Source organism: Tympanuchus pallidicinctus, unplaced genomic scaffold (assembly GCF_026119805.1).
Source record: "Tympanuchus pallidicinctus isolate F22 unplaced genomic scaffold, pur_lepc_1.0 scaffold11, whole genome shotgun sequence".
NCBI lineage: Eukaryota > Metazoa > Chordata > Aves > Galliformes > Phasianidae > Tympanuchus > Tympanuchus pallidicinctus.
Genome location: NW_026294627.1, coordinates 8601517 through 8614668, shown reverse-complemented (window position 1 = coordinate 8614668; position 13152 = coordinate 8601517). Strand labels below are relative to the sequence as shown.

Below are 13152 nucleotides of genomic sequence, written 5' to 3'. Positions count from 1 at the left end.
GTTCAAAGTAAAAGCTTCACTTTTCCAACAAGAGCATTTACTCCCTGATTTTTCTACAGAAAAACAAGTGCACCGAGTCAGAGCCATCAAGATCTTTGCAGATTTTGTGTCAGTGAAAACCTAATTAAGCAACCTCTAAAATGAAAACCACAATTGCACAACACAGGTTCTGAACCCACCCAGCAAGGCTGGCAAAATACTGCCTAGGAGGCTGCAGGATGAAATGGAGAATCACTCGCGTTTAGGAAGAGCAAGAAAAACAGCTTTGGATGGACAGATGATGAAGGAAGCTGTGACATGGCACAGGCCAGCCCCCGCCTTAGAGCCAGGCAGCGCGGTGCTGGCAGGAGCCGTGTGGCTCTCAGCAATCAGCTCACAGGAAATAAACACTGTGGATTATTTGTAATGCGCTTGGAATAAAACCATCCTCATGCAGAGGCCCAGCACAAGGGGCCAAGCTCCATAAAAGTCTCATGTAAGCTTTGTTTGGAGGATTTAAGTAGGGCCTAAGTGATGTATACACTTTATCTAGCCCTCTTTGTAAAGCGAACAGTTCCTCCCCCCCCCCCTATCGAGCAAAGAGAAAGGCCTGAAATAAAGAGACGTCTCTATCTCACAATTAAGCTTCATGCAGGTTTTCCACTTTCTTTCCTTAGTTTGGGGTTCTGAAGATCTCAAGGATACAGGGCTTAGGTTATAAGCTCCCACATTCTCAGAGAGAGCTCTTTGTGCAGTTACAGGTGAAATCTCATCTGCAAACTCTTCCACATGAATTACAACAGTTACAGCCCAGCTGCCACCCCGGCACTTCAACACCCAAACAAGAGCTGGACACGAGGTTGGTTGCACAGCTAGGAATTTTCCCCCCTTTCCATACCAAGAACTAAAAGGGTGGTGAAAGAGGAAGCCTTGAAGGCAACCAGACCCCTGTGGCCACAGGCTGCCAGGCCCGCACCCCAGGCATTACCTGGTCACCCCATACTCTGGGGGCGGCTGGTAACGGACAACGGCCACCTCGGTCCTGGAGGGCTGCGGGGCCACAAAGGAGGCCTTGAGGACGTCCTGCGGCCCTGCCGGGTGCTGCTCGCCATAGAAGAGCCCATGATCAGGGGCCTTGCTGCTGGGGGACACCGCCGCCGCCACCTTGGCCTTGTAGGGGTACTCGGGCGGCGGGCCCCGCGGGTCCATGCCTTTGCTGGGTGTTGGGGCGGCCTTCGGCCCCTTGCTGCCTGCCGGGGCAGGCGGGTGCTGCTTGGCCCCGTTCCTCTCCAGTGAGAGCTGCATGATCCTCTCGCTCAGCGAGCGCACGTGGCCCTGCTTCAGCTCCTTCAGCGCATCGTCCTTATGCGCCTGCCCGCTGCCGGCCCGGCTCACCGTCGGCCTCCCCTCAGTCCTGGACTTCTGGCCAGAGGTGCCGGCGACATAAAATCCCGGCCCTGCCGGCGGCTGCCCCCGGAAATACTGCGACTGGGCCTTGGCCTCCTCGTAGGTGGGGAGCTCCTCGCTGCTGTGTGGGGGCTGCGCGGCCCGGGGCTGCTTCTCCATCGCAGCACCGTCCCCCTGGTGCTCCTGCCCCTGCGGTTCCTGCCGCGCCGACGGCTGGACCATTTGTGGGTCCTCGGGCGCGAGGTTTTCTGTGGAAGAGAGAGTGCTGGCAGTGCTGTTGGAGGGGCCGGCGCTGCCCGTTGCCTGGTGCTGGATGGCCAGCAGGTTCATGTTCTCGCTGGGGTTGCCATACCTCAGCTGCTCCTGGATCAGACGCTGCAGGACCGTGCCGGCTGCCACCTCCTCCGAGCCTCGCATCTCCACCTCTGAGCTCCGGAGGAAGGCTGGAGGGTGCAAGGTGCAGAGGGTTTCCTCGGCTGGGTGGAAGAGAAGGCAGTGGTTAGGAGAACACCTTGTTCTGGGCCGCCTGAGAACAGCACCGTTCTACTTTCAGAGGCCTCACTCTCTCTGCTCCTCTTACCCCCCACGGCTGTACCATTCTCATCTCCTTATGGCAGCTCACCCCTAATTCTGATTAAGCTAAGTGACCCCATCCCTTCCCCAGCCCTCCCCTCAACATTCTCCACATGCCCCATACCCATGGCTCCAACCTCAGTCAATGGTGGGACAGGGAAACGTGATCTCTCTAAGACAGGAATTGGGTAAATCTCTCTCTGGAGATGCCTGGCACAGATTACAGAGGAGCCTCCATAGCAATACCAAATCAGCGCATTTTTGACAGCTGAAGTTAGAGAGCTGAATCCCCTCACAAGTGCACTGCATGCCACAATAAGATACAACACAGGATGTGTCACAGAAAAAGCCTAAAATCCTACTGAAAATAAAAGAGCTCTGGGAGCGTAATTAAAGAGGAATCTGTGCTCTGGCATTCTTTCTTAAAACTGCAATTTCCCTTCTGGCCAATAACACTAATTCTGTGCAAGTCAGTACCAACTTTTGTAATTTTGCTGGGTGAATACAAGGAAGACGTTAAGGTTGCAATGTAGTACCAGAGCTTTAAGCATCACAGATCAGACAGACAACCATAACATAGACTGAAGTAATACAGAGACAACTTCTTCATATAACTTCTTCACCCAGCCTCACAAGATGCGTTTGTATGGGATAAGGTCTTACAGATGCTGTAACTGAAGTGAAGGCACACAGCTGAGGAATTAGGTGAAATACCAAAACAGTCTCCAGCTCCCTTCTTCATCTTAGTCCTGTTTGTTCTACACAGCAATGTGGGCATAAGTCATAGAAAGTGATGCACACATTGAAGCTTGCCTGGAGCAAGGCACCTAATGGCATAATCCTCCCAGCTGAATCCCATGAACCCATCCCAAAGAGGTGTAAAGCATTTGTGTCTGCATCCAAAGGAGTGCTCCTGGTGGGTGAAAATCAGCCCTCAGCTCTGCAGAGTCCTCCCATTTTCCTAGGCAAGGAGGAGGAGGTGCTGTTCTGAGTTCAGTTTTTGAGGTCATTTTTGGCAACTTTCTTTCTCTATCCCGCTGTTTCCAATTCTCAAAGGAGCTCCTCAGCAGTACTTATATTTGTTTTCTTGGCGTTCAAAAGTTGTTAAAAAGCAAAACTTTCTCCTGAGGTCTGCTGTTTCCCCATGTTTCACCAGTTACTGCACATAACGTGGGACAACTTGTATACAACCTGGATGCCAGAGGAGAAGAAAAACCCTTGACTCTTATTCTGTGACAACTGGCCATTTCCACTAACACTGTTTTTGCCATAAAAGCTTAACAATGATTGTAAAGCTTGGGGGAGGCTGTTCCACTCCACATCTGCCCTGCAGAACACATCTCCTCTGCCTTCCCTGAACAACATCAGTAAGTACCTGACTGGCTGGGGTGGCAACCTGGACACCATAACTCAGAGGGTCTGCCAGCTTCCTGAGCCAGTGTTTCAGCCAACAAGATGAATGGCTCAGGTTGGAAGGAATCTTAAAGATCATCTAGTTCCAATGATACAAACCCACCCAGCTAGCTGCACAATAGCCAAACGTCCATCCACATATGCCCCTGAAGCTACGGTGAAGTCATACTGCTGTATTTGTGTTATCACACTGCACAGGAGTCTTGCCATAATAGTCGTTTTGCAGACTTGAAATAAAAAACCTCTCTTACATGCAAGAAAGCTCACTGTACAAGTTATTAGACTATAAGCAAGGAAAGCAGATAAAACCAACGTCACATACTCAAAACACCAGAAGGATTTTCATTCCTGCACTAGTCATCCATTAGATCCCTGTATTCAGGGGATGTACTTCGGTGGCCTGTTTCTGAGGTTCAGAAGGACCAGCAGTGCTGTTCTGCTGGCAAGAAGCTATGCACCTCAGTCCTGCTGCTCAGTGAAGAGCAACCACATCCAGAAGGAGAAATAGAAACAGGTGACAAATGACAGCGGGTTATAACACTTCCATCAAAGGAACCTGCCTTCTGCCTGTGCTGGGGATGAGGAGGTGACCTTCATCTCAGTAAATATTTAAAAATGATGTCTGGTTAGTTAATGCTCAGGGAAAACCCAGACATAACTGTGATGGGTTCATATGGAAGAGTGGCAACTCACTCACCAGCTTTTTCTTTAGCACTGACAGCTTCAGCTGTTAGTGGAGAAATGTCATGCCTGCCAGCAAACAACTGGTGGTCCTGATAAAGAAAGCCAGTGTCTTCCAGTATCTGGCCTGGGCTGGTGGGCTTGTAGCATGCAGCTGAGGAGCCTGCAAGGAAGAAAAGTGGGATGTCAGTAAATAAGTTATTTGAATGATAAAATATAAAGCCCGGATTAATGACAGAAGTTCAAATAATTTTTGAGCCTTGTTCGGTGTCTGAGAGGCCCTGCTGGGGTCAGGCTGAGGAACAACCAGGAGGCAATGAATCATCAGTGCCATCTCACGCCCCAGCCCACCCCAGGAACACAGCCAGGCTGACCCAGCCTGGCTTACAAGAACCAGCAGGCTTACAGGTTGGCCAACAGAGGCTGTGGAATCTCCTTCTTGGAGGTCTTCCAATGCCGCCCGGGCTTGGCCCTGGGCACCCCGCTCTGGGTGTCCCTGCTGGAGCAGGGTTTGGAGCAGATGGACACAGAGGGCCCTTCCAACCATTCTGTGAACAGCAACAAGGTCACAAATCAAGTCATAGCCCCAGGACACGAAGCAAACAGAACTGGCGTAAAACTGAAAGAAGGAATGGGTAAAGAAGAGGGAAAAAGGTGAGGACACAGCCACATGTCCAGCGGGACTACAGTCTGTGAAAGACTTTACTGCAAAATTTGATCACAAATAACAGCTCAGTAAGACAGAAAATTACTAGGACATAAAATAAGCCAATACCCCCAAGGGAGTCCAATCCCTTTGTCCAGATGTTCTTAACATGGATGTAGCTGAGAACCCCAGGAAAATGTCCAGCAGGAGCAGAGTGACCCAGGTCACAGTGGCACCAGCAGAGTGCCCATGCATCCCAGCAGGGCATCTGTCCATCCTAGCAGGATGGGAAGCCCATGAATACGGGGACGAGCTTGCACAAGCAGAGAAGCATATTCTTCTGACACATTATTGCTGACTCCACCCCCTGCACAAAGCAGGGCAGCAGGATCTAGCCCATCCTGATTACAGGCACAAAGTTGTAAAAACTATATTCTTCTACGCCCAGAGGAGAGGAAACAGGCGTTTGTGCAAAATGTTAATGAATTCATCGCTTCACCATTCATGTTATGCACAGATTTGTAAGGCAGTTATCTACATTTAGAGAGCAAGGAGGAGAGGATTGTTCACTTGAGCAAATATAAGCCAAACATATTTGTCAAAATTAGCACAGAAGGCTGTTCTAGCATTTGTGCTGATAAAGATGCAAGGAAAACCTCCAAACCCCATTTTCCAACATGACTGCTGTACTGTGGCACAGAACAACATCCCAGACACCCTTCACTGCTCCTGCACACACACACAGCCCTGCCCTCAGACCGGGAATTCTGCCTGAAACAAAGAGTTGCGAGCCCAGGCTTGTTTTACAAATAAAAACTGGATTGGGATGAAACACATAGGGTAAAAAAAAAAATGGTTTCAGGCATTACAGACAACCTAAACAGCCATCAGCTAGGCGTCACAACTCGGCAAACAAAAGCTAAAAGAAAAACTGCTACTAAAATTTTGCTTTCATTCATCTGCATGCTGTATTTTGAGTCATTAGACACCCTCGGGTTGTGTCTTCAAGTGCTGTATCTGCAGCAAAGGGCGCATGAGGAGATGCACAACAAGATGGCTTTGCTGGGAATCACAGCTAAAGACAAGGAGTGGGATGAGATGGGGCGCACCCATGGAATGCCACCCACATCCAGGCATGTCCTGAGCACCAGAGCAGTTCAGCTGGGCCAGGAGGGTTCCAGGGAAAGGCAACCTGCCTGGAGTGAGGGTTACCCAACTTCTGATAGCCAAATGGAGCAAAGAAAAGGCTCCTCTGCTGCAATACCCATGCACAAGGTCAGTACAGAAATCAAAAGAATTCCTCAGAGTTGTGGTCACTTGAGAAAAAACAAGCAGAGCGACATCCGCTGCTACCACTTTGCTGAGGAAGGTGTTACTGAAGCCTCCAAAGAAAAAAAATCCTGGACTTAAGGATTTAGAACCTGACCATCATTAGTTCTTGCTTAGATATCTTGGTTAGCACAGGCCCCTCCGTCATTAGAAGGAGCTTCACCTTCAGAAGGGGACTGAGTCCACCCCCAGTGTAGAGGACTGGGATGAGGATGCTCCCAGCAGGAGGACCCTGACCTCAGGCACTGCCCAGAGGATGCACTTGGAACAGACCTTCTTCCAGCACAGCTCATGCTGCAGTGAGACATTGCTCTGAGCCTCTCTTTCTCATGAAACCTCAGTCTAGAGGACCGCACTGACAATTTCATAATTTTGTAATACTTTAGGTGAAAATAATGCTTTAAACTCATTTAAAGATAAAACTGAGGGAGATACAATGCGTGGCTGAAACAGTAGTTTTATGGAAACCCATTAGCACAATTAGTCAAAACCTTTCCACAAAACCACTCTGTTCGCTAACAAGCAGTGGGAGTGCTGACCAACCATAAACTTAAAACATCAAGGAAAAAACTAAAAACAGCTGGAAGTCCATGCTGCATTTGATTGATCTGAACCACCACTGTAGTGCAACAGTGTGTATACACAATCTGGTCCATAGACACAACCCTCTCAGCTGCTGTATACCCAATATCTATCGCATCCATTTCCAAGACATGATCACATCTCCTGCTTTGGTCGGTCCTCGCCAAGCTCCTCCCTCATTTCTCATTTCCAATGAGACCCTGGCCCAGCTGCCCAGAGGGCTGTGGTGCCCCATCCCTGGAGGTGCACAAGGCCAGGCTGGACGGGCCCTGGGCAGCCTGAGCTGGTGGGGAGCAATCAGCCCACGGCAGGGATTGGGGCTGAGTGGGCTTCAAGTCCCCTCCAACCCAAGACATTCTATGATTTCTGCCTCACTACCAATTCTCCCAGATCTCAGTGGTTGCCCAACACCAATTCATGTTTCCTTTGTCGAAGATAAGCACATAATTATGCCATATCATTCTGATACAGCTACGCAATTCATTTCAAGATTCGTAACCATTTCAATGAATCATTCACTAAGATTAATGCTGGAAATGCTGCAAGGACCCACAGATGCTTAAATATTTCCTGTTTCTGATGTGGTTTTGGTCTGGTTTTGAAAGGGATCTAACCCAAAACCTCATAGGAAGCATACTGCTGTGACTTTACAGGAAAGCCACGTCTTCATAGCAATACCAGCACTTCCAGGAAGCAGATTTCCTCCTCAAAAGCTATTTGGAGTAGGCGGTGTTCTTCCAGCCAACCTACTGTGACTTACATCTTTACTGAAACACCCCAAAAATGCCCATTTTGCGTGGCCTGCTGCTATTTTGATGCAGCACTGGGCGCTGCTTTCCATGTGGCTCCTCCACCATCATTCACCGCTCCCAAAATCCTCCATCCTGCCAAACACAAGCAGTGGGTGTCCTCCAAATAATCTCCTCCCAAGCTGTGCTGCAGCTCAAAAAGAGACTGGAGCATTTCAAGCACCTTCCAAAGCAGCCATCTGAAATTAAGAAGGGAGTAAGGCGGCTTTGCGCTTTCCCATAAACTCCTCCATGGTCTGTAAGGAGGATCCAAAAATGACAGAACAAAAATGACACCGTTTCAAAGCCCACATCTGTCCTTTTGTCTCACAGCCAAGCCAGCAAGAAATATAAATACCTCATTCCACCTTTGGAATATTTCCTCTGCCCTGTTGCTGGGTAAATTACAGTTTGAGTTGGAAGGGATCCTCAAAGGCCACCCAGTTGAATTCCCCGCAATGAACAGGGAAACCTACAGCTCCATCAGGTGCTCAGATCCCCATCCAGCCTGACCTTGAGTATTTCCAAGGATGAAGCACTCATCACTTATCTCGGGTCAGTGAGAAAAGTATTGGTGAAGGAAAACGAGACAAGGACAGTTAAAGCACCGCTGGTGCCACACCAAGACTGGGCTATGATTTCCCAATGGGATACAACCGTGTCCCAGACACGAGATGCCCCACCCAGCCCTGCGCTGGGCAGGATGCACAAGAACCCAGTCCCTCTGCAACTTAGGGACAGGAACCTTTGCTCACAGCATTGTGCTGTTCCCCTGTCCTAAAAGAGCTCTGGGAGACTCTAGCTGGGTACTACCACTTCCCTTTCCAAAAAGGCCACTACCCAGGAGAGCACTGAACAACGGGAGAAACTATCACAGGAGGGTCAGGCTGCGTGTTAGGGAAAGGTCGGGCCCCACGGGACAGCGGGCATACAACAGAGCAGCAGGCACAGTCCCCAGCTGCTGGAGCTTTGGGAGCGTTTGGACAGCACTCTCGGACACTGGATTTGGATTTGGGTGGTTCTGCATAGAGCTGGGAGTTGAATTTAATGATCTTTTAGGCTCTCTTCCAACTTGGGATATTCTGTGATTCCGTGATACAAAGGTTAATGAGAAGAGGCAACGGGAGCAGCAAACCCCCAAATTTAAATGCATATATAACCAAACGCTTTCCATTTAACTTCAGCCCAACACACTGATTTTCATATACATTTCCCCTCAGCAAAAACAAAGCGGCCGAACCCAGAGTTAGGAACAAAGCAAAGCAACCACCCTTGGAAGGCAGCTCACAGAGCTGGCAGCAGATCACATGGATGCTGTGAGCGCAGGGCCCAGGCTGCCTGCCCAGCGGATGCCCGCAGATCAGGTGCATGGGCGTGTGGGGGGCACAGATGGCAGCAGTGCTTTCATCTCGCTGGGACATGATTTTTATGAAATTTTAATAATTCATGGGTTGTTGGTTTTTTTTCCCTTCCACCTTCCCAGGTTGGCATGCTGTGGAGAAGCGGGCTGCAGATGGGGTATCTGACTTGCAGAGGGATGCCATGTAACCTGCACTGGGAGGAGCAAGGAGACATGCTTTTTACAAAGCTTCATTACGGCTTACAGAAAAATATGTGTCTCTACTTATTATAAGGTACAAATTTACCTCTGAGGCTACAGCACTGAGTCTACAATGCAGAGCCAGCCTGGATTTATAATAAGGATTCAAGGAATTGAATCAATAATTGAAATTTCTGCTTTGATCAAAGTGCCATGATTACAACTTGTGTTGGCGTTGCTGCTCTGAGCTAAAAGGTGAGGTGCTGCTCAGAGCCAAAGCAGCACAGGAAGGAACTCTCTGACAAGGAGTGAAGCACAAAGGCTGGCACGGAGCTTGGGAATCAGCATCAACCAGCCACAACATGGACAAAGCATCAACCAAGCAGGAGCTGAAGCTACAACTAACTGTGCTGTACTTACTGCCTTTAAAAGCGATCTCGTTACAGAAATGCCCTGGCACGATCACTTTCATTGGATATTTAAGCCTTTCCATTAATTAAACAGAAGTGAAACAGGACCCAGGACTGCAAAGACACTGGGATCATTAAGGCTGGTTCCCGGGCACTTCCAGCAACCACGTCATAAAACTCCCTTCTTGCAGTGCATGAGCTGTGCCTTGATGTGGGCATTTTGTGCCCCAGTTCCTCCCATTTGGGAGCAGCTTTGGGCTCCTGTTCCTCCAGCACACAGACGTCCCCCCGGTTCCCACTCAGTCCCCAGTGCTGCTCTTTCTCCAGGCAGTTTCCTGCCAGTGGTGTCCTTTAGGTTAAATAGCTTTCTCCCTGAGTCATTCCCACAAACTTGCAAGCGTACAAAGGAGCCTGGGATACGGATAGAACAAAAATAGTACAAAGACCGTACAGTACTCTTTAACTGAAAATGCAGGCACTGAACTCTATCTTATGCATCTTCATATTTCTCAAGCTTTTCCTTTTTTACACAGCGAGCCACACAGCCAGCACTTTGCTCCATCCACATACATAACTGAGCGATAACCCAACCCTATGCACAGCCGCTGCCTTATTCTTATCTTAACCGCCCCATCTAAGGGGAAAAGACATTAAGCCTTCTTCCCACCAGAATATATATTAAAATTATGCGCCTTCTGTTATTAAATCATTACTTGCAATTTAGAGTCAGCCGCTTTCAAAGTGCGGGAACGCAATAAAAGTGTTACACACAAAGGTGCTAATGAGGTGACTGCCTTCAGCTCCTGCTCCCAAGTGACTGAGCAGCATCCATCCCCTGCACATCCCGCTGCTCCCGCCCTCACCCGCAGCAGGACGACAGCGCTAAGACCTTCTCCCCCCTTTGTGCCCATAAAACACAACTAAACCCGACCTGCTGAGAAAGTCACTTCAATACCAAAAAAAAAAAAAAAAAGAAAGAAAGAAACAAAACCTCTTCCTATGAGCATGAAGTTTCAACAAAAAGTTGAGTGAGAACATGAGCTCGCAGCCCTCTGATGGCTTCCAGCATAGGGAGGTGCAGCAGGCACATCCTCCCATTCTCCTGCCTCCACCCTGAGCAGCATCACACCAGAGCCAGTCCACAGTGCTGGGCACAGCACCACGTGCTTTGCTCCAGTTGTGACAGACCTGTTGCCGAGGGAGGGCTCAGCACTGAGCCATGACAAGCAGTGCAGGGACTGCTGCTGGGACCCCCAAGCACTGCCATTATGCAGGGATATAAATGACAATCAAGGGGGTGACCCCAAATGCTGCCATCCCCAGGGACCTTGGGGCACGCTTGCTCTCCTGCAGTGCATCCCATGGGAAGGCAAGGCTGGGGGGCACATCTTGCCTCCACGCACCATCCCAGCACACAGTGACTTTGCCTCCTCGCCAAAGCCACGCTGGTTAATGTCCTTCCTCCACTGGAAGAGAGCTGTGGTGCTCCACCCCTGGAGGTGCTCAAGGCCAGGCTGGACGGGCCCCAGGCAGCTGAGCTGGTGGGGGGCAACCAGCCCACGGAAGGGGGTTGGAGCCGGGAAGGCTTTGAGGTCCCTTCTAACTGAAGCCATCCTATGATTCTATATGACATTTTATTATCATAAAATCATTTTTATCTGAAAGATTCACTTGGGAGAGTGCCGTCCCTGAGGACTGAACCCCACTGGAGTTGTTCTGCTCACCACCAACGACCACATATTCATTCACACACGCAGGTGTCCGCAAAAACCTCTACGTGGGCAGGGCACAGCCAGGCACTGCCCGCGGGAAAACGAGCCCACTGCCCAGCTCCAAAGCCTCCCCAGTCTCGCCAATCTCCCCCGCCGTATTACTCGCAAGGCAACAGCAGCACAGCCCCGCGCTGCCCCCGGCCCCGCAGCTGCTCCCGGTCCAGGAAAAAGGAAAAAAAAGTGCACTTCTTTCCATCGCAAGAGGAAAACAGGCGAGCAGCGACCTTCCTGTAGTTCAACACGAATCGCAAACCACGGCAGGAGGGCTAGGAAGGGGGAGAAGTTCATTTCGCGTACCATTTATTTATTCCTCCTGTCTCAATGCGTTTCGCTTTTACATAGAACTCGACCTCCTCTCTCCGTGCAGGAGAAATACCGGCTCTCCGGCGGCCCCAGCCCCGAGCCGGACGCCTGGGGACGGCGCAGAGCCGCTCCCGGTCCCCGCGGGGCTCCGCGCAGCACCGCCCGCGGACAGCCCCGTTGGAAGCCCTCCTCCTACCGCCGCGTTCGTGCGGGACAGCACCGCACCATCGCTCGGGGTGCAGCCGTCTCGCACCTCTGCTGGCGAAGCGGAGAGAAAGTCGCCCAAGCGCCCCGGGGAGAAGCACGGAGACAGGGCTCTGAAGGGTCTACCGAGCAGCCCACTTTCACCCCGGATCCCCCGGCACGACGCCGGCCACCCCACCGACATCCCGCCACCGCTCAGCACGACCGCGCACACACGCGGATCCCGAGACCACCCGGCGCTCACCTCCGGCTCCGCGCCCCGCCGCCCCCGGCAGCACCGCGGCCATCCGCGCCGCTCCCGCCGCCCCCGGGCGCGCTCCGCTGGGGCGGGGCGGGGGCGGCACCAGCGAAGGGGCAGGGCCACGAGAAGGGGCGGGGCTAACGGGTAGTAGTGGGCGTGGCCTAGAGGTTGTGGGCGCGGTCTGGGCGTGGGGGCGGAGTTTATACATGGGGGCGGGGGCTGGTGCTCGCGGGACCTGAATTCCATCCTAGGAAGCACGCAGGGGATGGAAGCGTCGCCTCCCCCTTGCACTTCTAAAATCGTGGAATCGTTTTGGCTGTAAGAGACCCTAAAAGGCCATCTAGTGAAACTCCTCTCCAGCGAGTGAGGACACCTACAGCTAGTCACAAATTAAAGCTTTTAAATGCTTAAATTCTCTGCAAAATTCCTCATTTTCTGGAACAGCTTTCCAAGTGGTTTTCACAGCCTTTTTTTCCTATTTGATTCCACTTTGATCTATAAACCACACAGTCGTGGAGGGCAGCAGGCTGGAAAGAGAGTTTTGTAATCCCTCTGCAGTTGAGGGAATCTGAATGCTACAGGAAGGTTTCGGCCACATGCATCGTGCCCACCCAGCAGCACCAGGCCAGCACCGCTCTGCCTTCCCCATGCTGCAGCTCCACTCTTGGTACAGAACTTCCCCAGCACGGGGAAGTAAGGATCCTCCAGCACCTGGGCACTGCTGCTGCTACCAGATCTGGTACTGGCTGTCCTGAACTGCAGGCACACCCGGGTATGGATGCTCGTTACATTTGCACCCACCCATGCGTGTAATCACTCAGATTCCTAATGTAACATGCCAGCAAATAATTGTCCCAGGGCGCCTGGCCCTGCGGCAACCCCAAATGCCTGCAAGCAGCTTCCCTTCAAGCTGCTGTCCCCTACGATAGGAGCTTCATAGGCAGTGCTGTGTTTGAAGGAATCTCTCTGCACATCTGTTTTTCCAGCTCTGCCAAAGAGCTTTCATTTCCCCCTAAACCTGACCTGCTCGGTCACTGGCTGCTCAGCAGAGCACTGGTTCCTGGATTCACTCCAGTGCGAGATAAGGTCAGTGCAGCAAAGAAAAAGAAACAGCTGGATGTCCACTGAGCAGTGGGAGCAAACAGTGCAGGGACCGGGGCTTTTTTTTCCCTTCCTTTTCTACTTGTCCAATGGGATTCATTCCCTGTGTGTTCATTCCCACACTGTATCACCGTACCACCAACGCAGCATTTCCTGCAGCCTGGGGTTGCCCTGCCTTTTCAA

At 51.2% G+C, this 13152-nt stretch overlaps 1 protein-coding gene across 2 annotated transcripts in view; it reads right to left on the bottom strand.

The window, feature by feature from the left end:
• AMOTL1 (angiomotin like 1) overlaps nucleotides 1–11955 on the bottom strand; it is a 54575-nt gene extending 42620 nt beyond the window's left edge. Inside the window, exons 1-3 of one of the 2 annotated variants that reach the window (XM_052671329.1) lie at nucleotides 11872–11955; nucleotides 4070–4216; nucleotides 968–1862 (exon numbers count right to left, since the gene is read on the bottom strand). In XM_052671329.1, the coding sequence (XP_052527289.1) occupies nucleotides 968–1862; nucleotides 4070–4216; nucleotides 11872–11914 (1085 nt within the window). In that variant the 5' untranslated portion in view covers nucleotides 11915–11955. Of the gene's footprint in view, nucleotides 1–967; nucleotides 1863–4069; nucleotides 4217–11871 lie in introns of those variants that run through there. The other variant, XM_052671330.1, reaches the window with a different exon arrangement.
• Nucleotides 11956–13152: the final 1197 nt, after the last annotated feature.